This window comes from Terrapene carolina, unplaced genomic scaffold (assembly GCF_002925995.2).
Source record: "Terrapene carolina triunguis isolate 2854851 unplaced genomic scaffold, T_m_triunguis-2.0 Scaffold714, whole genome shotgun sequence".
Lineage (NCBI taxonomy): Eukaryota > Metazoa > Chordata > Testudines > Emydidae > Terrapene > Terrapene triunguis.
In genome coordinates this window covers 16,267,447-16,292,743 of record NW_020665065.1, presented here as the reverse complement: position 1 = coordinate 16,292,743, position 25,297 = coordinate 16,267,447, and the positions used below count along the sequence as shown (strand labels likewise).

The window sequence follows — 25,297 nt, the reverse complement described above, 5'->3', positions numbered from 1 at the left end:
AAAGAATTGGGTTTGTTTAGTTTGGAAAAGAGAAGACTGAGAGGGGACATGATAGCAGTTTTCAGGTATCTAAAAGGGTGTCATAAGGAGGAGGGAGCAAACTTGTTCATCTTAGTCCCTAAGGATAGAACAAGAAGCAATGGGCTTAAACTGCAGCAAGGGAGGTTTAGGTTGGACATTAGGAAAAACTTCCTGTCAGGGTGGTTAAACACTGAAATAAATTGCCTAGGGAGGTTGTGGAATGTCCATCTCTGGAGATATTTAAGAGTAGGTTAGATAAATGTCTATCAGGGATGGTCTAGACAGTATTTGGTCCTGCCATGAAGGCAGGGGACTGGACTCAATGACCTCTCGAGGTCCCTTCCAGTCCTAGAATCTATGAATCTATAAGAGGAATCTCGAGTAGGAACAGAGAGGCTATTTTATCTCTGTATTTGGCACTGGTGCGACCGCTGCTGGAATCCTGTGTCCAGTTCTCATGTCCACAATTCAAGAAGGATGTTGATAAATTGGAGAGGGGTCAGAGAAGACCCATGAGAATGATTAAAGGATTAGAAAACCTGCCTGATAGTGAGAGACTCAAGGAGCTCAGTCTATTTAGCTCAACGAAGAGAAGCTGAAGGGGTGACTTGATCACAATCTGTAAGCACCTACATGGGGAACCAAATATTTAGTATAACGGGCTCTTTAATCTAGCAGAGAAAGGTCCAACATGATCCAATGGCTGGAAGCTGAAGCTAGACAAATTCAGACTGGGAATAAGGTGTACATTTTTAATGGTGTGAGTAATTAACCATTGGAACAATGTACCAAGGTCATAGTGGGTCTATCGCTAACAATTTTTTAACTCCAGATCGGATGTTTTTCTAAAAGATCTGCCCTAGGAATGGTGTTGGGGGAGGTCTCTGGCCTGTGGTATACGAGCGGTCAGACTAAAGGATCACGATGGTCTCGTCTGGCCTTGGAGTCTAGGAATGATGGAAGGACTGTGGGGATCTTTCTCGCTGTTCCGACAGGTGGGAAGGGCCCACCAGAGACAAGGAAATACAAACCAGGGCTGAAATCCCGGCCCCACTGGAGTCGATGGGAAGTGTTGCTGTTGAGTTCATTGGAGTGAGGAGGTCAGCCAAGCTCAGGGAGCTGAGGATGGTGTGGCTGGCCTCTAAGGCCCGTCCCTTCAGCCTGGTGATCGGTCTTTTAAAAAAATGGCAAGAGCTCAATGAAAGCTGCACGTCTTTGTGTTGTGCCTCCACTGAGAGGAGCAGGGCTGTGTTTAAATATGGCCGCCGTGTGCTGGCGGGAGCTTGGAGGAGGAACGGGCCCCGCGGTGCCATGGTAACTTGGGGCAAAGGTTCCAAAAGTTCCTGGTAGTTGAGGCTCGGTGGAATCAGCTGGGATGGAAGGCCCAGGGGCCTGGCCATCTTCTGCCGTAGCAGGCTCAGAGATGGTGCAGGTGTACCTCTGACCTTCACCAGAGACCTGCGTCTACGGTAAAGGAATAAGCCATCTGGGTCCAGTGAACGCAGGCACACTTCTTCACTTGGCTATTCTGGTTCTTGTGCAAATAAAGGTGAGACTCCTGTGGCTCTGCAACGCACGAGGTACTGAACAGAGGCAGCATGGGCCACAAGAAAGCTGGGGGTTGGGGATACGGACGACTTGCTTGCCAAGGAGAGAATACATCTGGGAATGGATTTTTTTTTTTTTTTAAACTCTGAATTGGGCTCACCTTGCTATCGCCTGACTCTGGGGTGGCTGACGCAGCAGCTGGTTGGGGCAGGGACACCCTTGGGTTCTGTGTTTGTACAGCACCGAGCGGGATGAGGTGGTGATGGGACTTCGGGGTAGCTACTGCAATGCAAATAAGAAATAAATAATAGTACTGGCACCACTGTGTTATCGTAGAATATCAGGGTTGGACGGGATCTCAAGAGGTCATCTAGTCCAACCCCCTGCTCAAGGCAGGACCAATCCCCAACTAAATCCCCAAATGGCCCCCTCAAGGATTGAACTCACAGCAGGCCAATGCTTAAACCACTGAGCTAGCCCTCCCCCTGAGTCTGTTTAAAGGGGCTGCGTGGCACACTCCCTGCAGTGTCGCATGGGCTGGGTTTTTATTTTAGACATGACAGAAATGTGCAAGATCCCGCCCCAAATCCTCTTCCGTGTTACCAAATCTCTGCTTTGGGCTGACGAGCGGAAAATGGATCCACTGAAATAGGGAATGGATGGCGGCTTGACCAATCGAAATGGAAAAGCACATGGTCCAGGCTAGAGGAGGAGGAAAGTAGTAAATAGACAAGGTTTAAACACAAATAAGAAGGGGGGGAAGAAGGACACTGTGGTTAGGGGAGCTGTTTTTGCCAACAGTGTTACCCAGGGCTTGGGACTCTCCCAGCTGTGACATTGATTCCTCTGTGACCCTGGGCAAATCACTTAATCTCTCAGGCCCTCCACTCCCTATCTATAAAATGGGGTTAATGCTCCTTCCTTGCCCTGCTTTAGTTAGACCCTCATCTCTTTGGGGAAGGGACCGTTTGTAGAGAACGGTGGGGTCCCCATCCCGACTGGATCCTTCGGGCACTATAGTCACAGAAATGAGCAATAATAACGTGCCTCTCTCCCACCTTCCCTGATCTCTCTTGAGAAATGCCGCCTCTCACTGTGCCTGCCCCGGGGGGACCTCCCTGCCTTGGGTCTGCAGGCTCTAGCTTGGGATGCCTCAGCATTAGCCACCTGTCTGTCCAATTCCAGGAAGAGAACGAAGTCTTCCAACTGTGGCACAGGAGCGCCCTCTGCTGGGCAGCGCCGCTCCGCCTACCCACCCACCTACTGATACCGACCTGTGCTGTGTCTCGTGATCCCACAGTTATGGCCGACTCGGTGGGGAATCGGCTGTCGATCTGTGCAGCCTCTGAGGCTGCTCCTTGTGGGTCGTCATGTTCCCCTGGAACTCTCAGGACTTCTCACCTTGCTTTCCATGGGTCCAAGCCCCTCTGCTCCACTCTCTTTTCTCAAGTTCCTTGTGGTGACTTGTGGCTGGTCTGTCTATGCAACCATCTCCGTTCTCAGAGGGAGAGCTTGCTGCTTGGCCAAAGCTGCTATCCCCGGCTGGCCTAGTCTTGTCCTTTGGGCATGGTGCATAGCTGCTCTGAGCATGAATGTTAAGAGAACTGGCCTGACCCACTAGTTGCCTTTCCTGAATACAGCACCTGGAAACAGAGGTTGGAGAGGGGGAAAAGATCACTGAGTCGCCTTGTCCTTCTCCAGCCTGCCCCAGCCCCCTTGCCGCTTGCAAGATGGTTCCTTTTCTCATCCACTGTCCTGCCTGGTTGGAAGAGATCTAAGTTCCACCAATTTCCTTAGGCGGCGCTTCTCCTCATTTTCACCCCAGTATGGCTTACTGACGCTTGTAGCCATAGATTCAGAAGATTTGCCTCGTTCTGGAGCAGTGCCTTCCGAGGCAAGTGAATGCAGCGTGATATCCGGGCCTGGGTCAACCCTGGAAATGGGCGGTGTGGGAGGCCGAGAGGCACACTGTGGAGAATGCTGAATTAATTGGGCACGTCGTGGGTCGAAGCAAATGCCTCCTCCCGAGAGTCAATGCCGTAGGCCTTTGCCAATGGTGTTCTGTTCTTTCCCCCGCCCCGACAGGGGCAGACAGGAACCTGCTTTTCGAGGATGGGGCACATCGGGAAGCCGAGGACCTAGGCTGGAGCTCCAGCGAGTTTGAGAGCTACAGTGAGGACTCTGGCGAAGAGGCCAAGCCTGAGGTGGAACCTGCCAAACACAAGGCGTCCTTCCAGCCAAAGGTAATCGGCGCACGATGTGCCCTGAGAGCGGATACAACCGGTCCTGCCTCGATGGCTGGTGTGGGGGGGTGGCGCACCAGTTTGAAATAAAACCTCTGACCCACTTCTCTCGTCGATGATCCAGGGCTGTACTGGTTGGGGGCGCTGGAGGGTAAACGCTAAATGGTTTGTCAGGCTAATGCCCAGTTGTAAATGTTGGTAGCCCATCCATGGTTAAGGGAGTGGTGTATCAATAGCTTGCGGGTAAGCAGCAGACTGGGAGGATGTGAGGGGTGTAGCTGTTTCAAATTTGACTCAGCTGAGCTATGGGGTGCACTCGGATGGCCTGGATGTGAAACCTTTTAGCTTGACTAATCCCCGCTGCCTGGGAGAGGGGAAGGGGACTTAAGTGGACCCCCAGAGACTGTTGCCTAGTGGGCAGAGCACTGGACTGGGACTCAGGAGACCTGGGTTCTATTCCTGACTCTGCTAGTCCCTGCCCTTCTCTGCCTCAGTTTCCCCATCTGTAAAATGGGGCTAATGGCACTGACTTCCTTTGTAAAGTGCTTTGAGATCTATGGAGGAAAAGCCCCATATAATAACCAGGTGTTCAAGCAGATGGTGGGTGGATTTTGTTTTTTAATTTATTTAACATCTTGCCCAGAGAAATTGAACTGGGATAATAAATTAGCTGCTGGTCTCCGATATTGCCTGGTACTGGGGAGGCCATTTGTGGCCTTGTTTGAACCAGGATTCTACTCATGGCTGCAGTTTCCTAGGAGCCGAGGCTTTGTTCCAGGCTATCGGGGTACATTGCCGTGTCCCCCCCCCCCCCCACCATGCACGCTAGATCTTGTCCTCTTTGAACCCCCGCTAATGGTTCATGATGCACAGCTGGCTGCAGGGCTGTTCTGGTGCAGTCAAATGGGGGCAACAAGAATCCCAGCTGGGACAATTTGGGGGGCTGCCCAGGCCAGGAAGGGGTTCACTGACCCCCTGCTGTGTAGCCTGGAGGATTTTTATGCTGTGCAGCTTTGGTTCAGAGTCCTGATGCCAGTAGCCAGCCCACAAGCACGAGGTCTCACTCTGGCGTCCACCGGCCTTTGCAGGGTGACACCAGCAGCCCTTCCCGTCCCGAGTCTTCCCAAATCCGTCCTCCCCGAGTTCTTAACGACCAGACGCCGACTTTCCCCTCTGGTGCGTCACCCTCAAAGGTGTGAGACCAGCCCCCCAGACACTAGCTGACTTTGGCCCCTGCGTCCACCCGGTTTGTGCACCAGAGACCTGCGTGGGGTGCAAAGAAACAAAAGGTTTATTAGAATCACAGAAGATTAGGGTTGGAAGAGACCTCAGGAGGTATCTAGTCCAACCCCCTGCTCAAAGCAGGACCAATCCCAACTAAATCATCCCAGCCAGGGCTTTGTCAAGCTGGGCCTTAAAAACCTCTAAGGATAGAGATTCCACCACCTCCCTAGGTCACCCATTCCAGTGCTTCACCACCCTCCTAGAGAAATAGTTTTTCCTAATATCCAACCTAAACCTCCCCCACTGCAACTTGAGACCATTACTCCTTGTTCTGTCATCTGCCACCACTGAGAACATCCTCTTTGGAACCCCCCTTCAGGTAGTTGAAAGCTGCTATCAAATCCCCCCTCCCTCTTCTCTTCTGCAGACTGAATAACCCCAGTTCCCTCAGCCTCTCCTCGTAAGTCACGTGCCCCAGCCCCCTGATCATTTTCGTTGCCCTCCACTGGACTCGCTTCAATTTGGGGTACGTCCAGACTACCCGCCGTATCGGCGGGTAGCGATTGATTTATCGGGGATCGATATATCGCGTCTCGTTAAGATGCGATATATCGATCCCTGAACGCGCTCCCCGTCGACTCCGGAACTCCACCGGAGTGAGCGGCAGTAGTGGAGTCGACGGGGGAGCCGCGGCCATCGATCCCGCGCCGTGTGGACCCCAGGTAAATCGATCTAAGATACTTCGACTTCAGCTACGCTATTCACATAGCTGAAGTTGTGTATCTTAGATCGATTTTCCCCCCCCAGTGTAGACCAGCCCTTGTCCACATCCCTTGTGTAGTGATGCCATTGACTAGAAAAGCCACCAATTCAGAGATGACAGTTACCGACAAACGTGTCTACGTTCGATAAAACCCCTTTTCTAGTACAAGCTGCGTATCGCCTTTGAACAGTTTCCCAGTGTACCCCTGAGCCGTGGGGAAGATCCAGTGTTTCACGGACAGCACCTGCCGAGTGACGGTTGTTACGTGGAACCGGTTTCCTGTCACGCCCTGGCGTGGGCGGCGCCCCTCCCGGCGGTGAGGTGTACCTGAAATTGTAATGCAGGTTATGAGCACAGTGTTTATATAGACAGATCCGTGCTCTGTCGTCTAATCTCATGATGACCAAGTTCAGAACATTATAAGCTTCCATAAAAGACCTTCCTCGATACACATTGCATCCTGTATTATTGTACTATAAATCAGCTAGTTCAACTGCTCATTTTGGGGGGAGGGGGGGCTAAAGCTTCTGCTCTCCCCTTGGGTCGGGACCCTGAGTGTCCCGTTTTCTTGCGTGGCGGGTCATCCCTCCGTCATTCAGAACTGGCCGACTGCCTCTCGAAGCGGTTAGTCGTGAAATCCTACCATAGGCTGGCACCTTCTCGAAAGGGCGCATAGACCTATTGGTAACGGAAGAGGTGCTGGAGCTCAAGCAATTGGGTGCCGGGGCTCAAGCCATCTTTTTTAGTTTCATAACCGAACGGCCGGGCCCGGAGGCGCCGGGGCCCCGAACGGCCGGGCCCGGAGGCGCCAGGGCCCCGAACGGCCGGGCCCGGAGGCGCCGGGGCCCCGAACGGCCGGGCCCGGAGGCGCCGGGGCCCCGAACGGCCGGGCCCGGAGGCGCCGGGGCTTAGCCCTGGCACGCCCCAGCACAAATTAAGCCCTGCCTATAAGTGTGTTGTCTGTAGAGGGTTTTTCCTCTGTGATGTCCTGTTCTGAGTCCAAACCAGGACTGTGACGCAAGCAGAGAAGAGCCCGTGCCCCAGAGAATCCCTCCCGGGTTTTACACTGAGCCCAGGGTGCGCTGGAGCAGGACTATGGGGAGCAGCCAGTGCCGGGCAGATACCCACGTGGGGCAGACGTGCACGACAAAGCTGTTACGTCTGTTCCTATTGCCTGTCGGTGCTTTGCGCTCCCAGACAGCTGGGACAAGACGCTCCAGCCCTCAGACTGTTCCACAGAGTGCCTCTGACTGGGGGTGGGACGCAGACTTGGGAGGGGAGAGGGTTGACCGGGATGGGGGGCACCCGGCAATGCCTCCTGGTGGCTGAGATCCCGCTTGGCGCCCTGCATACTGCATGAGCGTGTGCTACCCCCTCCTTCCGCGCCCCCCCCCACCTCCAGGCTCCTGTGTGCGCTTGCCTCTGTCCCGCTTTGCTGTGCGGTCTGGGGGGGACATGCTGGGCAGGGCTACGAAGCAGCTTGTCTTAATGCAGCAGTGGGACCCTCCCTTGCCCCCTCTCGTCTCCCCGCCCCCGTAGCGAGTTCTCCTTGGGCTCAGAGTCGGGGAATGGGTTCCTGCATCGGGGGCCTTGACATGGGATTGGGGGCTGTGGAGAGCCCGGTAAATTACTGGACATAGCGGTTGTTGCCTGGCTGGATCTCTAAAGGGGGGGGCCCAGGACCCACAATCTGGTGCCTGGCGGGGAGCATCCCTGCTTGGCAGCCCCTCTCCCCTGCCTCAGAGGAGCACCAGTAGGTCCTGGTGCACCACTGCAGACATGGCCTTGGGGTGGGGAGAGCCTTGGCCACCGTTCAGCACAAGGCCTCTTGCTCTCCTGAGCAATTAGATTCCCCCTCGCTCCCCTCCAGGGAGCAGGACAAGAGCTATCCCCACCCTGGTGGGGGTCATGGCAGGTGCTCCTCTCCTTCGGATGGAGGGGACAGGAGCGCCCCACCTGCATTCAGACGGGCTAGTCTAGACGGATCACTGGTCCTCTTGTTTCTCCTCCTGTGTTTGGCTGCTTACCTGAATCTCTCTTCTCTGCCTCTCTTCCCGCCGCCTGTTGCTTCTCCTCCTACCTGATTGCTTGGGGCGCAGCTTTCTCCAGACCTGAATAGGCTAAAGGAGAGATACGCCAGGACAAAGAGGGACATTCTGGCTTTAAGAGTTGGGGGGAGAGACATGCAGGAGCTGAAGCAGAAATACGATTGTAAGGTACTGTCCCTCCTTCAGACTGTTTTTTTACCCCCTTATCGATCCCTCCTGGGTTGCATGCTCTCTCTGCACCGCAGTCTCTCTCTGCTTCGCATGAGTGCTTCCCTTTTACACCAGGTGTGCTGAACTCAAGTCTGCAAGCATGCTCTTAAAGGGGCACTGTGAGATGCTCTTAAAGGGGCAGAGGCGCGTGGACCAGGGGCGAGAACCGGGCGTCGGTTCTGTTCCGGGTGACTCCCTGGGTACGTGCAAACCCCAGCTCGAGGAGACGTACCCGCGCCAGCTAGAGGACTGAACGGAGAAGTGTAGCCGTGGCAATGCAAGTGGCAGGAGGGGCCGGTCACCCGGAGTACGATCTCTAGGCATGTACTCGGGGCAGCTACGCTTCTATCTTTAGTACGCTAGCGCCACCAGCGCTAGCATGGATCTGTCCCCTCGAGCTCGAAGTGTAGCTACACCCATTGCCTGTGGCCAAGCCATGTCACCTTTGTGCCTTGGTTTCTGGGAAATCAAGAAACCTGTCTGGGAAAACGGGTAGAATGCTTCCCTGCCTCCCAGGGGTTCCACACAGCATGGGTGTGGCTCTGAAAAGTGACTCTAAAAATGGCATTTCCAGGTTTGCTTTCTTTCAAATGAGCTTGGCTTCCAAGTAAAATGATGCAGGAGGAGGAGGGGTTTATCTGCCAGCTCCCTTTTGGATCTGAGCACCTCACCCGGCATTTTCCTTGTGCCTTGTGACCAGTAAAAGGTTCTGCAGATCAAATTTTGCCCTTGGTGACCCCTGTGCAGCCCCAGGTGTCACTGACTGGAAGCTAATTAACAATATGGTTTGCACCAGATGGCCTGGGATCCCGCACCCCCCCTCTGCCAGCTGCATTGGCTCTTGCACGACTATGGGGAGTAAAAAGCAGCAGAGCCTTATTTAAGGGTTTGTCTTCACTGCCGAGTTCATGGGAGCCCTAACCCCCCCCCCCCCAAGACCTCCTTAACTCCAGTGCGCTGGTGCTGTTAGCTCTAGTTAGCTACTAATACGCTCCAGATCAGTGTTATTTCACAGTGCGGCTCCTTGCTCAAGGGAGAAGGTAGAGAGCTGGAGTTAACGCTGCCGCCGAGTGGCTGAAGTGGGCAGATGAGCCTGGGAGAAGATCTGCTGAGTAAGGAGGTGCCAATTTTGCACAGTCACTTTTCAGAGCAGAACTGCACACGAGTGAGTTGGCCTTCGTAAAACGTGTGCAGACATTGGGCGCTCTGGAGAGTGGCTCCCATTTAAGAAGGCACCAGCCGTTCCCACACAGTGGTCTGAGAGCAGTAGTTCCTATACCTTTAAGAAGTTAACCATGTATCTTGGATACCTCTCTGGCAAATGCTGGTGACTTTTATATGGAAGCCGTTGTCTCTAAGTGCAAAATATTGGTCACACTTCGTATTAAAGTTTCCTTTATAAGCAGTTAATTGATTGCTATAGAGCCCAGTAGGTCAATAGGTTGCTTATAAACATCTATAACACTTTTTTTAAACTTTATTTTTTTATATAAAATATAAACACAGAAGGAAACCAAACATATGTAAATACAGGCCCAACAAGGAAGTAGCATGTAAATAACAAAATTCAGCGTTCGTTATTTTTTAAAACCTGGAAAAAATCGAAACAAAATCAAACCAAAAACTTGAGCCTGAGGAGGTCATGTAGGGTATCAGGTCAGTGACTAAACAGATAAATGTGAACATAAGCGATGTTAACTAATATATACTAAACTGCAAAAATATGCAACGGTTTCATGTGTGACCAGGCACCTTCATTCCTCCTCTCCCAAACATTTCTATTAGACAGTGATTTTTTTTCTATTCGTGCGCTAGCAGAGAGCTCACTAAGCCAGTCTGTGTCCGAGGGAGGAATTGCAGATTTCCATTTTCTCAAAATAACATTTGGCCACACAAATAGTTATTGCAATCCACTTCTTAATACCAGCTCCTCCAGCAGCCCTGAAATACACAAGCTTGGAGAAGGCAAGATAGGGACATCTAGCGTTTTTGAGAGGGCTCTGAATATGGGGTTCTGGAACACATGTATTTTTTGACTGGTATAGAGGATGTGTGAAAAGTTGGCATGTGGCTGTTTGCTCTAATGCCTGCTAGTGACATGCTTATAACTATGCCTAGCACATGCTTACAGCAGTCCAGTAACCCTTTATAAACCATTTGTAGATGGAACCTCTGTATAAAATGACCGTGTTATTATCTGATCCGTTGCCCGAGACTGAAAATGGATATCGTATTTGATTGGCCCCTCATTTGATTGTCCTGTCTTTGCTCTGGGTTTCATCTCTCAGTACTGCTGCTTACGACGCTTCCTAAAACACGAGAGCAATAAGAATCTGATGTCTTGCATTCAACCTGCATCTTTGTCCACCTCCCCTGCCCTCTGCCCATTAATCCATCTCAGCCAGGGATACTTCCGAAATTCTAAACCTTTTTGTGGCCTGAAACAGCTGCCCCTTAAAAACCTACCATAAGTCATCCTCCCAAAGGTGGAATTTGAACGCCGTCCTCCATCAAAATTATTCAGGTCTGCAGCACAAAATGGGCAATAGTTAAATTCTCGAACGTAGCGACCGGTTGAAGGCCCCATATTGTAATAGTAGTGTGCCACAGATCTGGGCCCAGAGGTGTGGGTTCAAATCCCACTGCTGGTACCATGCTGTAATACTGCAACACCCGAGATTGGTGGTAAGAGACTGAACTTCATCTCCTTGTTGCAATCACCTGACCTGGGTTGGGGTTACAAGGTTCACCCGAAAGAGGTCAGTGGTAGACCTGTGTGGAGGATGCCAGATCCATTTCATGAAGGATTTAGGGACTTTCACATTTGTCTTCATTCCAGTTAAGAATAAAACCTGAAAATTTCTAATTACTCCATGAAAGAAAACTCCAATTTTATTTTTTTTGGTCAATTAATTTTGTTTTGATTAACTTTTTTTTATTTTCTAGTATAATAGAATACATTTTTTTTAAAAAGTAAAGTTTTTTTTCAAAATGAAAAATCAAACCATTTTTTTGAAAAATATCCAAAAGGAACCTTGTTTTTAATGGTTGGAACTTTTTTGAGGGTTTTGTCCAAAACGAATCTTTGGTGAAATTGACACATTTCGGGAAAGGTTTTAACTTTGAGGAAACTGCATTCTCTGATGGAAAATGGGTCTGTCAAGATTTTTCTGACCAGCTCTAGTCCGTACCCACCCGTGGTGATGGTTACAAGTATTTTCTGAACCATCGGGGCCAGATAAGGTGTCCTGCTCTCAGCAGAGTGTGTGCGTCTGCCCTCCAGGTGCTACACTGATCTCTAGCCCCAGCAGTTTGCAAATGGACACTTTGCACGTGCAGCTGTTGGATTTTCAGGTACAAGTGCAAAGCTCCTGCGTGTGCAAATAGCCGTGGTTCACAAATACCAGGGAAGAGGGGGTGGGGGGAGATTGCCGGATGTGGTAAAAACATGTCCCATAAAATTGTTAATGGCTTGAAACTAAGCTGGTCTTGAGCAGATCAGCACAGTCTTTCCCCCTTCCATTTGCCCACCTTGAGCATCCCTTCCTGCTTTAAATGTTCACGGACTATCTAACACTCAAACCTGGTCTGAATCTGATGGGTCACTACAGGACAGATTCTCTGTCCCACGTGGATGGCGATGTGCCCCTTGCTGGCGGAGTTCCCAGCAGGTTGCCTTCCCTTCAGCCCCTTGTGCAGGGAATGGGGAGTCGGCATAGCCGGGGTGCGCTATGCTCCAGCTATCCTTAGCGGGCACGTGGTCCCCTGGAGACGGTTGCCAGGTCCTCTGTGAGAATGTACACTAGGCTGCTGCATTGCTTCACCATGAACCTGCTCTTCCCACCTTCCCTACGTGTGGGACGCCGGCCCTTTTAATGTGTTGGACTGATCCAAGTGAGGGTCACGTGCCAAAGGGCAGAGGGAGCTCCCGAAGGGAGTGGCATTACAGAGAAGCTGTCAAGTCAGTAGGATCGCTCGCGTGCAGCTGGCTGGCGACGCGTTCCTAGAGCCCCATGGCTGGAGCTGGGCCGAGGCTGGTCCCAGAGAGGAGGCAGTAAAGACCCCGGAGCGCTACTGCTGTCTAGTCCGATTGGAAATGCCAGAAGAGGAGGTGGGCAGGCTGGCGTGCCCAACTGGCAGATTGGGAAAGGGAGCCTGGGATCCCGTCTGCATCTGGCCAAGCGGGCAGGGACTAGAAGACGCCACCATCTGCTGATGGTTTGGTGGCGCGTGTGCAGTTGGTTCTTGGGGCTCAGTTCAGTCCCATAGCTGACTGCCTGGCTGGTAGGCTCAGCAGAGAGGCCAAGGATAGACAGGGCCCTGGAGTCTGAGCTCTCTCTACCCTGGAGGTGGTGCCTCCAGAGAGCACATTGGCAGGATGTGTGGGGGAGCTTTGCATCGCTGCTGCCCTGTCCTGGGTGTAAATAGGACTTCAGGCACCGGGGCTGTCCATGAGCAGGCGCAAAGGATTTGATCAGCCTAACCTCACTCCCATTGAAGCCAGCCGGAGTTCTGCCCTCTGCTTTGACAGGAGCAGAGTTGGCCAATGCCGCGCGTCTGACAGTCCCCACCCCATTACTAAATTCACAAGCTTAAACCAAAAAAGTGGCATTTCCTCTTTTTCGGAGATGGAAAAGATCAGAACTTGCTGCAAGAAACTGCTCCTCAGGCTCCTATGATGGTATCGCCAACGGGAATCTCTCTAGGTATATAGATCGCACTTGACGCTAAGGTTTCATCTCTGAAGGGTTAATAGATGCTTCAGTCAATGCCTGTCAGTTGTTCCAGATTGCTAGAGAGACCTCCGGTTGAGAGATTGCTTATCAACCATCCAGCACACTTTCTAGTGCTGTGCTGCAAGCCAGCTGTAGCACATACTACTCATGCCTGGAACACGCTAATAACATCTCTGAATAATTTAACCCTTTACAAAGGATCTTTAATATAAAGTGTGGCTGTTTTTTTAAAGCTGCTATTGAAAGAAATTATTCAGATTCTTTCAATGCCATTTCTTTAGGGCCAAGAGGGTCCGTGGCCCCCCCCCCCCCCGAGTGTGTGTGTGTGTGTGTGGTTGACATGGGGAGGAAGAGCTGCTCTTGTGTCTTGGAAGTCGAACCGTTCCTAGCAAAGAGGCAGGGAGCGTGGGCTGCTGCTTGCTCTGGGATGGAGCAGCTGGGGCTGGAGGGTTGACGGAGATGGTCACTGCTTTGCGCCTCTTCTCCTCAGATGACTCAGCTGATGAAAGCCGCCAGAAGCGGCACAAAGGATGGCTTGGAGAAGACGAAGATTGCTGTCATGCGCAAAGTGACCTTCTTGCACCGGAAGGAAGCCCCAGGTAACTGGCGCTGGGGCGGTCGGTGTCAGGTGCAAAATAACTGATTTTTACAGAAAGAAAAATCAAACTGAAAATACCAGAACTCCTTGCAATTCCTACGAATGACTGGGTGATCGCAATTTGATTTCCCCCCCCCCGCCTCTAACGTATGCTTTTTGCCTCCTTTTTGCACTCTCTCACGCTTGTGCTCTAGCGTGGAATTGCTCAGAGCATCTAAGTGACTTAGGCTCTTAAGTGTCTAACTTTTGAAGATGGGATTTAGGTGCTTGTGAAAACTTTGCCCCTTGCCTAGTGCAAGGCAGTTGTATCAGGGATTCCAACAGTGGGGGGCAAGTTTACATGTCAAACCTTTATATACCCTTTAAAAACACATCCCAGAATCCCTTTCCTATTTAGTTTTTCTAAAACCTATCAAAGCTTTCATGACTCTCAAGCTGGAGAGGCCATACGTTAAAAGCACCCTTCATTCAGGGCCGGGTTTTCCAAAGAACCCTTCTCCCAGTTAGATGCTGCTAAGTAATGGGCAGGTTTTCAAACAAACTCCGGTTGAGGGCTGTGCTCTTCCGAAAATCTTTGTGTCTTGACGGGAGCTGGTCATCTGGCCCAAATTCAGAGTGGGCAGCATTTGAAAAATCTGTCCCCTAATGGCCTGAATGTCTAAAGTGTTTATCTTCAGTAGGAGCGGTGGGCGCTCAGCACGTTTTGAGAAAACAAAGCCAGATGCTTCTGGCCTAAAATCTGTTTTGGTTAGTCATATTTTTTTTTTAAAGATAAAAATCACGTTCCTGTTTTATTTCATGCATTGCTTCTGCTGCTGTTACTAAACCAGAACAATGTGCTGGGGCAAAACCTTTTGCTGGAGTAACTAGCGTAACTTCCTTGGCTGGGTTGGCATTGCTGTCTGCAGAGGATTTGGCCCCTCGTGACTAAATCTGGATCATCCCCCGGTTGCCACCCGGGTCTGTTGTAATTCTGAGTGTTGCTGCTTATTTCCATGGAAACGACTGTGCCAAACCATATCCCTTCCGTTAGCCTTTTGGCGGCATGTGAAGGAGGAGAGAGGAAACCAGCTAGTGCAGGGGTAGGCAACCTATGGCACCCATGCCGAAGGCGGCACGCGAGCTGATTTTCAGTGGCACTCACACTGCCCAGGTCCTGGCCACCAGTCTGGGGGGCTCTGCATAGAATCATAGACTTTAAGGTCAGAAGGGACCATTATGATCATCTAGTCTGACCTCCTGTACAACGCAGGCCACAGAATCTCACCCACCCACTCCTGTAACAAACCTGTGTCTGAGCCACTGAAGTCCTCAAATCCTGGTTTAAAGACTTCAAGGTGCAGAGAATCCTCCAGCAAGTGACCTGTGCCCCACACTGCAGAGGAAAGCTAAAACCCCCCAGGGCCTCTGCCAATCTGCCCTGGAGGAAAATTCCTTCCCGACCCCAAATATGGCGATCAGCTAAACCCTGAGCATGTGGGCAAGACTCACCAGCCAGACACCTAGGGAAGGATTCTCTGTAGTAACTCAGATCCCACCCCATCTAACATCCCATCACAGGCCACTGGACATATTTACTGCTAATAGTCGAAGATCAATTAATTGCCAAAATTAGGCTATCCCATTATACCATCCCCTTTTAAAAATCTTATTTACTTTACATACAACAATAGTTTAGTTATATAATATAGACTTGTAGAAAGAGACCTTTTAAAAACATTAAAATGTATGACTGGCACGCGAAACCTTAAATTAGAATGAGTAAATGAAGACTCGGCCCACCACTTCTGAAAGGTTGCCGACCCCGAGCTAGAGTTTCGGTGGCGGAACTTTCTTATCTTCAGTCATGGGAGGGAAATGCTGAACTGGGGAGGTGCTGACATTGTGGGGTGCCCCTTGAGGGCACGGATCGAGTAACTAGCACCGCCTTGTTAAGTCAGGGATATTTAGTAGGGCTGGTCAAAAAGTTTCCATCAAGGTGTTTTCCCAGTGGAAAATAGGGTTTTCGACTAAACAAATTTTCATGGAAAATGTCTAGTTTTTGGCCAATTGTTTGACATAAATGTTCAGTTTCTGTTGAAATGTTCCACGGGTTAGTGGTGGAAGAAGCCCCATTTTCTAATCCGCTCTAATACTTGGTTCCAACCCGTAGCAAGTTGGTCCCAGTTGGCCTTCCTGGGCTGTGATCATGGGGACTGGGAAAGAAGTTGATCTTCATGAGCACTCTCGTCTTCCGAAGCAAACTGATCGATCAGTGAGCTGTCACCGTTGCCCATAGGGGTTGAGACTTTCAAAACCAACAGAGGGCACAGGCCACGCAACTCCTATGGAAATATAGACCGAGATGGATTCCTGAAGTCATAGAACCAGAGGGTTAGATGGGACCACAAGGGTCATCTAGTCTAACCCCCTTCCCGGATGCGGGATTTGTGTCTAAACCATCCAAGACAGATGCTCTCCAGCCTCCTTTTGAAAACCTCCAATGAAGGCGCTTCCACAACCTCCCTAGGCATCTGTTCCATTGTCCTACTTTTCTTATAGTTAGGAAGTCCCTGGCTTTGTAAAGCTGAGCCAGGGGCTATGAAGAGGAGTCCAGGGGTACAAATGGCGAGAAGCTAGCTAATCCCTCTGCTTCAGCTGTGTGGCTTCATATTTGACTTTCCTTTAAGATGGCCCATGCTGGGTCAGCCAGCCGCTCGGGTCCATTCAGTGTGCGTTTACACAGGAGCTGTACAAACACAGATCTGATGTGTTCCCTGCCCCAGAGACCTGAGGCCCAGATGTTTAAAGGGACTTAGCCACCCGACTCCTGTTGATTTCAGTGGGAGTTAGGTGCCTAAATAACTTTAAAAATCTGGGCCCATAGGACAGCACAGACAAAACACAAGGCAACAACATTTCCAGAGAAGGGAAGTGCATGGGTTGCTGATGAAGGGGAAACAAGGAGTCATTGTGGATAGTTCTCTGAAAACATCCACTCAATGTGCAGTGGCAGGCAAAAAAGCGAACAGAATGTTGGGAATCATTAAGAAAGGGAGAGATAATAAGACAGAAAATATCATCTTGCCTCCATGGTACACCTACATCTTGAATGCTGCGTGCAGATGTGGTTGCCCCATCTCAGAAAAGAGCAACAAAAATGATTAGGGGTATGGAACAGCTTCCATATGAGGAGAGGTTAATAAGACTGGGACTTTTCAGCTTGGAAAAGAGACGACTAAGGGAGGATATGGTAGAGGTCTATAAAATCAGGACGGGTGTGGAGAAAGTAAATAAGGAAGTGTTATTTACTCCTTCTCTTAACACAAGAACCAGGGGTCACCAAATGAAGTTACTAGGCAGCAGGTTTAAAACAAAAGGAAGTATTTTTTCACACAATGTACAGTCAACCTGTAGAACTCCTTGCCAGAGGATGGTGTGAAGGCCAAGACTATAACAGGGTTCAAAAAAGAACTAGATAAATTCATGGAGGACAGGTCCATCAATGGCTGTTAGCCAGGATGGACAGGGATGGTGTCCCTAGCGTCTGTTTGCCGGAAGCTGGGAATGGGCAACAGGGGATGGATCACTTGATGATTACCCGTTCTGTTCATTCTCTCTGAAGCACCTGGCATTGGCCACTGTCGGAAGACAGGATACTGGGCTAGATGGACCTTTGGTCTGACCCAGAATGGCAGTTCTTATGTTCTTAAGGAATTTAGTCCAGCCAATCAGACTCTGCTAATGCTTCTCACGTTATATAGGGAATGGGGAACACAGGAGCAGGGCAGTGCAGATGGAAAAGGTGCGATATCCCCTGTGGGCTTCAGGGATCCCAATGGAACTTCCAGAGCAAGGGAGGATTCTAGTCCGTGTGCTCTGGACTCAGTTCAGTCCAATGAGACGTGCCTGGCATAACGAGCTTTGTGAGAGCTGCTGAAGCATAAGAAAGAGGCAGACAGGTTGGGTGTCTGTAAGAGCAGCGTGATCCACCCAAGGTTTGGCTACCAGCGGTATTTGGGGTTTGATCCCCGGTGTCCATTTGCTTCTCCATCTCCCAGAAGGAGTGGATTGTATAATGGTTAGAGCAGAGCGCTGGGAGTCAGGAGTCCTGGGTTCTAGTCCCAGACTCACTGTATGACCTTGCAGCAAGTCACTTCCCCGCTTGCTGCCTCAGTTTTCCCCATCTGTGAAATGGGGATAATGCCAAACACACAGGTGTTGAGAGTTAAATTGCTAATTGCTTTGAGATCCACAGCCAGAGGGTGCTATAAACAGTGCAGACGGGTCCGGTTGTTAGCTGGGCCCTGTGTATCTGCATGGAGAGTGGTGTTGTGTCCAAGCACAGGCCATGCTGTAACTAGAGAATGTCACATGTCTTTAAGGGTCTTAGAGGGTGATTAAATAGCTGGGGGAGTAAAGGAAAAGGAGTCTGAGCAGCACGTAGGGTTACCCGATGGGTCGTGACCGAAGTGAATGGCTGCTTCCTGTCAAGGGAAGAGACGTCCTAGGTGACAAATCTAGTTAGGGATAAACCTGGCTGTCTTCTGCCATCCTATGCCCTCCCCCCACCATAGGCGCCAACTTCTCCTGGCACTGGTGGGTGCCTGCCCCGCCCTCATTCCAACCCCTTCCCCAAATCCCCGCCTCCTCCCCTGAGCGTGCCGTGTTCCCGCTCCTCCCCCCTCCCTCCCTCAGCTTGTTACAAGGGCTGGGGGGAGAAGGGGGGATGCGGTGCGCTCAGGGGTGGAGGTGAGGTGGGGGGGAGGGGGAGCTTGCTCTGCACCCACCAATTTCTCCCCAGGGGTGCTCCACTCTGGGAGCACCCACGGAGTCGGCACCTATGCCCCCCCCCTCCGTGCAAGGGGCTGGGGTTCGGCTTCGGAGCCCAGCCGCCTGCCACCTGACCCAGAGCATGAGGCGCTCCCCGAGAGCAGCGTCCGCGCAGAGATGGGCCCATCCCTAGCTGCGATTGGACTCTGGGCAGCCGGGGCTGGAGCCGAGCGACAGCGAGCTGAGCTGCCCTTCCAAAATTAGGGAAGGAAAAAGGTCACTCGGGAGTTGTGAGCCAAGCAGCTGCTGTATTCCTGCAGCCCTCTGATCCCCCTCCCTATCTCCACCCACACAAGCCCAGAGCGTCCCCAGCAGTCGCCCTTCCTCCCGAGGCTATTTATATCCATAAAGCCAGAATGGGGGGGGGAAGAGGAAGTTGACAGGCAGTGCTTGCGGGAGAATGCAGCGGGCAGAATGTGGAGGAAACGGTGCTCCATTGAAAAAGACTATATTCTCACCTCCTCCTCCTCCTCCTCCTCTTCGGTCTCTGCCTCAGGTAAGGGGAGGTTTGTCTCTCTAGGCTTCCCCTTCTCAGGTAGGTTCGGTTCCTGTCGCCTCTGCTCTCCAATCTTGCTCACTCCTTCCTGCTTCTCTCTGCACGGGGTTCGTTATTCCTCCCCTTACCCGCTTTGCTTGGGTTTGATTTCTGAAGAAGCCATGAGGAACAATGGAAAAAACCCAGTGGTCCGCTGCTCGGATCATTCTGTTCAGCCCCTTGGCAGGGTCCTGAGATGGGAGGCTGGTTGGAGCTTTGCAGTATTAAATGGGTTTAAACCCCCAAGTGAGTTTGATTTCCCTGCTACAGGCGTTTGGGTGCTTGGCTGCCCATGACATTCGGGGCAGACGGGGCACTCGGCTCGCTGGTCCTGTGCCCTCCGGCTGGGGATAGAGCCAGGGCTTGGCTCTAGCAAACCCAAAGGGAATTCGTTCCAGGCTGAGATCTCCATGGTTCTCCAGTCCCTACCTCTCAAATTCCTTGGGCTGATTAATGCAGCCCAATGGTATCTGGTGTCAGCATTCAGGGTTTCCTGTAAGTCCCGACTTGGACTAAGTAGTTGTGCAACATACTGCTGCATAGAGAAGAACCCTCTGCTCCTTGAACCAACTGTGGCAATGAACAGAGCCCCAGCCACCCGGGCAGACGGTTTACTCTTCAGTCCCAGGGCCATGCTTGAGCTATCCATTCTGCTGACCGGTGGGTCGGAGCAGCGTGGGGTGCATCTCCACCCAGGGGAATGTCTAAGACCTAGGACGAGACCGGCGTATTCAAGTTTCTAGGTTCGTTCTTGATGCCAATAGAGAGAAAAGGCCAGTGCGTTAACCACCGGGTTACCAGCCCCCTCCATGGCAAGGGTGTGTGCGTGGTGGGGGTGAGTGCAGGCTGGACAAACACTCTGGATGTTCTGAGCGCCAGCGCTGTCTGCAGCCTGGGAGAGGCCGTGGCGCCCGCCCCAAAGCGCTTGTGATCTGAATGGTAGGCGTCTAGAGCCCTCCAGAATGCAGGGGCAGGATGTTCAGCGGACACGTGTGCTCTTCCCCCGCTGTAGGAAGCTTTAAGACACACCCATGCAAGATACTAGCCGTTGGTCCTTCTGCTTGGGCTACGCTTTGCTGGGCGCGCCACTCAGGTGTTCGTTGCTTGTGCGTTTTGTCTTCCAGGTGACTCTGAGGAGGAAGACATGGGGTTCCTGGAGGTCACCGTCTCGGACATGAAACACCCGCCTCCCGAGCTCGGCCCCATGCCGGATGGATTAAGCCCTCAACAGGTCTGTGGTAGGGTGAAGGCGCTGAGTACATGGGACTTGACCTCCCCTGGTTGACTGACTGCCCCCGGTAGGATGGTGGTGATGTTGAGAGCTGTCCCTTTGATCCAGAGCTGGTCTGCCCGTGGAAGCCTCTTTGCAAAGTTGCTTTTATTTCAAAGGGTCCGAATGGGGCTTGTTTTGTGCCGTTTTTCTTTTGCTTTTTTGAATCTTTGATTGAAGCCTTTATCAAAAACGTCATTTAAATGGTTAAATATCGAGGGGGCGGAGTAATTATTGGCCAAAGAGCATCTTTTTCATGAAAACAAAAGATGTCGACTGCCCGATTTTTATGGGAAAAATTAGATTGCCTAAAAAAGGCCACTTTTGGACAAAACGTTTGGAAAATTTCAGCTAGCTCCATTAGATGTAATGTTTGGAACCCCGAGATTGATCCCTACCAGGTTTCAGCGAAAGCTCCTTGACATTAACAAATATCTGTCTCTGTTCTGTAGGAGTTAAACAATCCCCAGAGGCTTGCCATGTGCGAGCTTCCCCTGCTGGTCACAAATCTGTGGTCACAAGTGAGGTTGAACCATCCAGTAGCTTAACTTGTGAAGCATCCCATTGCTTGAGGCTTATCTGAAATTACCTGATCTTCTGGCAAGAACCCCAGCCAGCATGGCTCCTTCCATTGCTTCCCGTTAAAATAAAATAAATGGAGATAGGTATATCTCATAGAACTGGAAGGGACCCTGAAAGGTCATTGAGTCCAGCCCCCTGCCTTCACTAGCAGGACCAAGTACTGATTTTGCCCCAGATCCCTAAGTGTCCCCCTCAAGGATTGAACTCACAACCCTGGGCCAATGCTCAAACCACTGAGCTATCCCTCCCCCCTGTTATCTGCTGTAGCTCTCTCCAAGGGTTGGCGGGATCTTCTGGGGAGGAGAGGAGGGCTGTTTACCTCCGCTTGGTCCTCTCCAGCACAGCAGAACCCAGTGGTACTTGGTTACCTGTCTCCATGATTTGTGGCACACTGGAGATTGTGGGAAGTCCATCTTGGTGCATGTGAGGTTCTCACAACCTGCAGGGGGCGCTCTGAGGGTGCCTGGGGGTTGGAAGCACCAGAACATCGCTACATCTTAGAGCATTAAGTGTAGTAAACCCAAGGGGAGGGATGCTGGGCTCTGCTGTGCTTGGGAGCTGGAGGAACATGTTTTCATCTAGTGAGGGGCCCAAGAGGATCAACGGCTGTAGACACACAAGTATGTGTGGAGCCTTTACCAGACTTCTTCAAACTTGCCAATACGCTGGAGTTCAGCTGGTCTCATTCCCCCCGTGTGTTTTTTGTAGCTGTGGGTTGAGTAACTAAATTGCCTCACCACCGTCCAATCTGCCCCAAAAAGATGAGTCCGCAAAATAGCTCCACATCGCTCTGCTGTAGGGTGACCAGATGTCCCGATTTTATAGGGACAGTCCTGATTTTTGGGTCTTTTTCTTATATAGGCTTCTATTACCCCCCACCCCCTGTCCCGATTTTTCACACTTGCTGTCTGGTCACCCTACTCTGCTGGGTCCTAGCACCAGGCAGCATTGTGAGTGAGCAAAATAGCTCTGCTTCTGTGAGTGGATCTACAGCCTGACACCTTGTCGCTCTTTCTTCCCCCAGCCCCTTCCCTTTTTCTTTCCTCCCACCGATATCTGTGAAGATGTGCATGTTCTGTGATGTGGTGCTAAGGGTGTGTGTGTGTGTGTGTGTGTGTGTGTGCGCGCCCATATGCTGATGGAGGGGCTCTGCACCCATTTCTGACAGTGACCCTGGTGTGGGTGTTGCAGGTGGTGCGACGTCACATCCTGGGCTCCATCGTGCAGAGCGAGAGGAGCTACGTGGACTCGTTAAAGCGGATTCTCCAGGTGACGCCAATCTTAAGCCCATCTGAGTCACCCACCCTAGCACAGACAGACTACAGACATCTGTGAATGGGAGGGGCGGGGAGGATGGGATAGACGGGAACAACTCCTCATCCCCCTTAGAAATCTTAATAGGGAAGGAAGGGGGCGGGAGAGAACCTCAGGGAGACTGATCTCTAGGCAGAGGTGAAAGTGAGCTGGTACGGCGGACGGGCAATAGCCGGTACGCCATGCTGGACCGGCCCAGCTTCCCCAGGCTGGTCATTTAAAGGGCCCGGGGCTCCCTGCAGCGGCCGGAGCCCAGAGGCCTTTAAATCGCCTCCCGAGCCCGGCTGCCAGAGCCCCGGGGTAGCGGCGGCAGGGCTCTGTTGGCGATTTAAAGGACCCGGAGCTCCGCTGTGGTAGCCAGAGTCCCAGGCCCTTTAAATTGCCCCTGAGCCCCGGGCTCCCAGCCACTTCTGCAGCTGGCAGCTCCGGGGGTGATTTTAAAGGCCCTGGAGCTCTCAGTCGCAGGATTTAAAGGCCCCGCCTCTTCCGGGTGAGGCCACGCCCCTGCTCAGGACTCCGGCGTACCGGTAAGTCCTTTAACTTACTTTCACCCCTGTCTCTAGGTAAGATGATGGAGTAGCCATGACAGCTTCTGGACTTGGCTACCTGCTGGGGGGGAGGGGAGCCTTGACTCTGCAGTGCTGTGGGACTTGCTGCTGTAGGGTTGGGCTGTAGAATTGAAGCTTTTGTTAAAAAGAGAATTAAGTTTCCACCACTTCCGGTTACAAAGAGAGCCTGTAAAGAAAGCCCTGAGTGTAACAGATGCCGGGACGCCTGCCTGAGTCTTCAGACAGCCTTAAACAGTAGTGCTGAGTAGTGCGAACTGCCTCCAGGCAGCTAGGTGGGTTGTTAACTCTGAAGCCTAATGATAACAATTTAAACGGCTACATTAAACCGTTTCACTGCTGATCATTTAGTAGAAGCATCCAGCAAATGTGCTAATCGTGCAGTCCTAAACTAGGCTCCAGATTCTCCCTTCCCGCCTCTCTGAGCCCCACGGCTCACGTGACTTCAACGCACAATCTCTGTAGCTCACTGAAAATTCAGGGGCACCATAAAATTAATCACACATCCGATTAGACAATGCAGGGAATGTGCCATGGATCGTTTGATTCACCCTCCCACCCACCCTCCCCGCACCCAGGGAACTCTGTGGTGTTTTCCGTTTAAAAAAAACTGATCCGAAGTTGCCACAAAGCGGGGACCCTGCTGCTGAGTTTAGGTCAAGGTAGCCATGGCGCATGGAGGGCTTTGGCCAAGAGACACAAACTCGTTAACGTTTGCAAAGCACAGCGAGGGCTGTGAACGGCAGGGGCCATGAGAACACGAAGGAGGAGCAACAACGGGGAACAATGTGGGAAAACTGCCGGAGTGAGCCGGGGGAGGGAGAGGGTTTTAAAAATCATCAAACCGGTTCAGTATGGTAGGGCTGATGGGTTCCAACCGGGAGCAGGGTCCCCTGGTGCGAAGTGCTGGACGGACCTGAGGTAAGAGTTGGTCCCTGCTCGGAAGAGCTTACAGGCTAATAGACAAGCCATCAAAGAGCACGAGCGAGGGAGCAGCAAAATCCCTGTTTCACAGCTGGGGAGCTGAGATGTGACCATTAAGGCTGGGAAGGTCACAGGGGGACACCCAACTCATTTGGGCTCCTCTGACGGGCGGGATCCGGGGCGGCGAGGGCGGGAAAGTCTGTTTAAACCCTCTCCTGTGGCTTACAGGATTACAGACACCCCCTGATGGAGATGGAGCCCAAGGCCCTCAGCGCCAGGAAGTGCCAGGTGGTTTTCTTCCGCCTCAAGGAGATCCTGCACTGCCACTCCATGTTCCAGATCGCCTTGTTCTCCCGCGTGGCCGAGTGGGACGCCACGGAGAAAATTGGGGACCTCTTCGTGGCCTCAGTAAGAGATGCCCTTCTGGAGCGAGGTGGCGGGGTTCCCTCCCCCGCGCACGTCCTCTTCCCACCCCCAGCATGCCAAAGCCGCCTCCAGGCAATGACGTAGGATATAAAATGCACGAGTGTCCTCTGTCAATACCCTTCCATCTGGACCTTCCCAGCATCCCCTATTCCATCCCGGGCCCCCACTCCGCTCTACGGAGCTTCCACACCCACTGCTGCCAGCTCTAATCCACTGGGAACCTGGGTTATTGCAATAGGCACCGTGTAGACGAGACCATGGCAGCGCGAAGGCCATGGGCAGGTTTTAAGAGCAGCTGCCATAAGCGGACCAATGAGGGGGAAGCCTGGGAGAGCACCATTTGATTTTTGCTGGTTCGCTTGATCAAATGGGGCCAGCCCACGGGAAAGGCTTGGCGTCTTCAGGCAGGTTCCAAGCTTCGCTGTCCTAGGCCCACCTGGGCCAATGTACCGTGTATAGAACTGCCTTGTGCGCCCTGCCTTGTGCATGATAGCGAGTTCGATGGCTGCAGCCCCATTGCCAATACAGGGGTCCTTCTATCCTCCACAGCAGTTCACGCGGCACGGGGTGCTCACCTTGTTTATGGGGGGCTGGAATGTGGGTGAAGGCATCGGGGTCCCGTAGCTCTGGCTCCTTGGAGCAGCTGCCGGAGACGAGTTACGCTCAGTTTAGCTTGTCGTACGAATTCCGGCGTCTCCGACGGGGCAATCCCGGGGACGACCTCGCTCAGAGCTCTGCCGAGTGTTGATGCCGAGTACAAGCCCAAATCTTGGCGGAGAACTTGAACCCGCAGTCTTCTGGCCTAGACGCGAGTGTTAGCAGCTGACCCCCATGAATTTGTCCATTGCAAGGAAGTGGGAACGCCCCGTATCATCCTCCCGTCTGCGGGGTGTGGCAGTCCCAGCGCCCCTCTTATTCTGTGTTTGATGGCGGTAACCTCCTTGCAGGTTGAAATGAAAGCTCTGGGTTTCAGGATGGACTTTCTGAATGCAGATGCCTCGGGAGGGGGAGGAGACAGGTTTGCAAGCTGTGAGCCGCTGGCAGTCTGCAGTGAGCTGTCGAAGTCATGTGCTGCTGGCTTCTCTTCAGCTCTAGGTGCTAAGTAAGGAGACGCTGGATCTGACTCTCCCCTCTCTCTCCTGTCTGTCTGGTTATTTGTGCATGCGCCAAGTTTTCCAAGTCGATGGTGCTGGATGTGTACAGCGATTACGTGAACAACTTCACCAACGCCATGTCTGTGATCAAGAAGGCCTGTCTCACCAAGCCCGTGTTCTTGGAGTTCCTCAAGGTCAGTGGAAGAGTCAGGAAAGGCTGCACCTGTCACCATCTGGCAGTTGGCCTGCACGGGGCTCTGCTTGCGACAGGGCTGTCGTAAGGGTCGATGTTCCCAGGAACAAGCAGAGGCTGCAGATGGAGAGAAGATGCATTTCAAACTACTCGGTGAATCACTTAGCAGAGGTCACCGGTACCCAGGACT

The 25,297-nt window shown here is 52.0% G+C and overlaps 1 protein-coding gene across 1 annotated transcript in view; it reads left to right on the top strand.

Annotated features, from left to right (window-relative positions):
• Positions 1-25,297, top strand: part of ARHGEF10L (Rho guanine nucleotide exchange factor 10 like) — a 161,438-nt gene that overhangs the window by 58,353 nt on the left and 77,788 nt on the right. Inside the window, exons 6-12 of the mRNA XM_026659969.2 lie at positions 939-966; positions 3,599-3,812; positions 13,284-13,392; positions 19,863-19,969; positions 21,782-21,859; positions 23,623-23,802; positions 24,992-25,108. Coding sequence (XP_026515754.1) covers positions 939-966; positions 3,599-3,812; positions 13,284-13,392; positions 19,863-19,969; positions 21,782-21,859; positions 23,623-23,802; positions 24,992-25,108 — 833 coding nt within the window. The remainder of the gene's footprint in view (positions 1-938; positions 967-3,598; positions 3,813-13,283; positions 13,393-19,862; positions 19,970-21,781; positions 21,860-23,622; positions 23,803-24,991; positions 25,109-25,297) is intronic.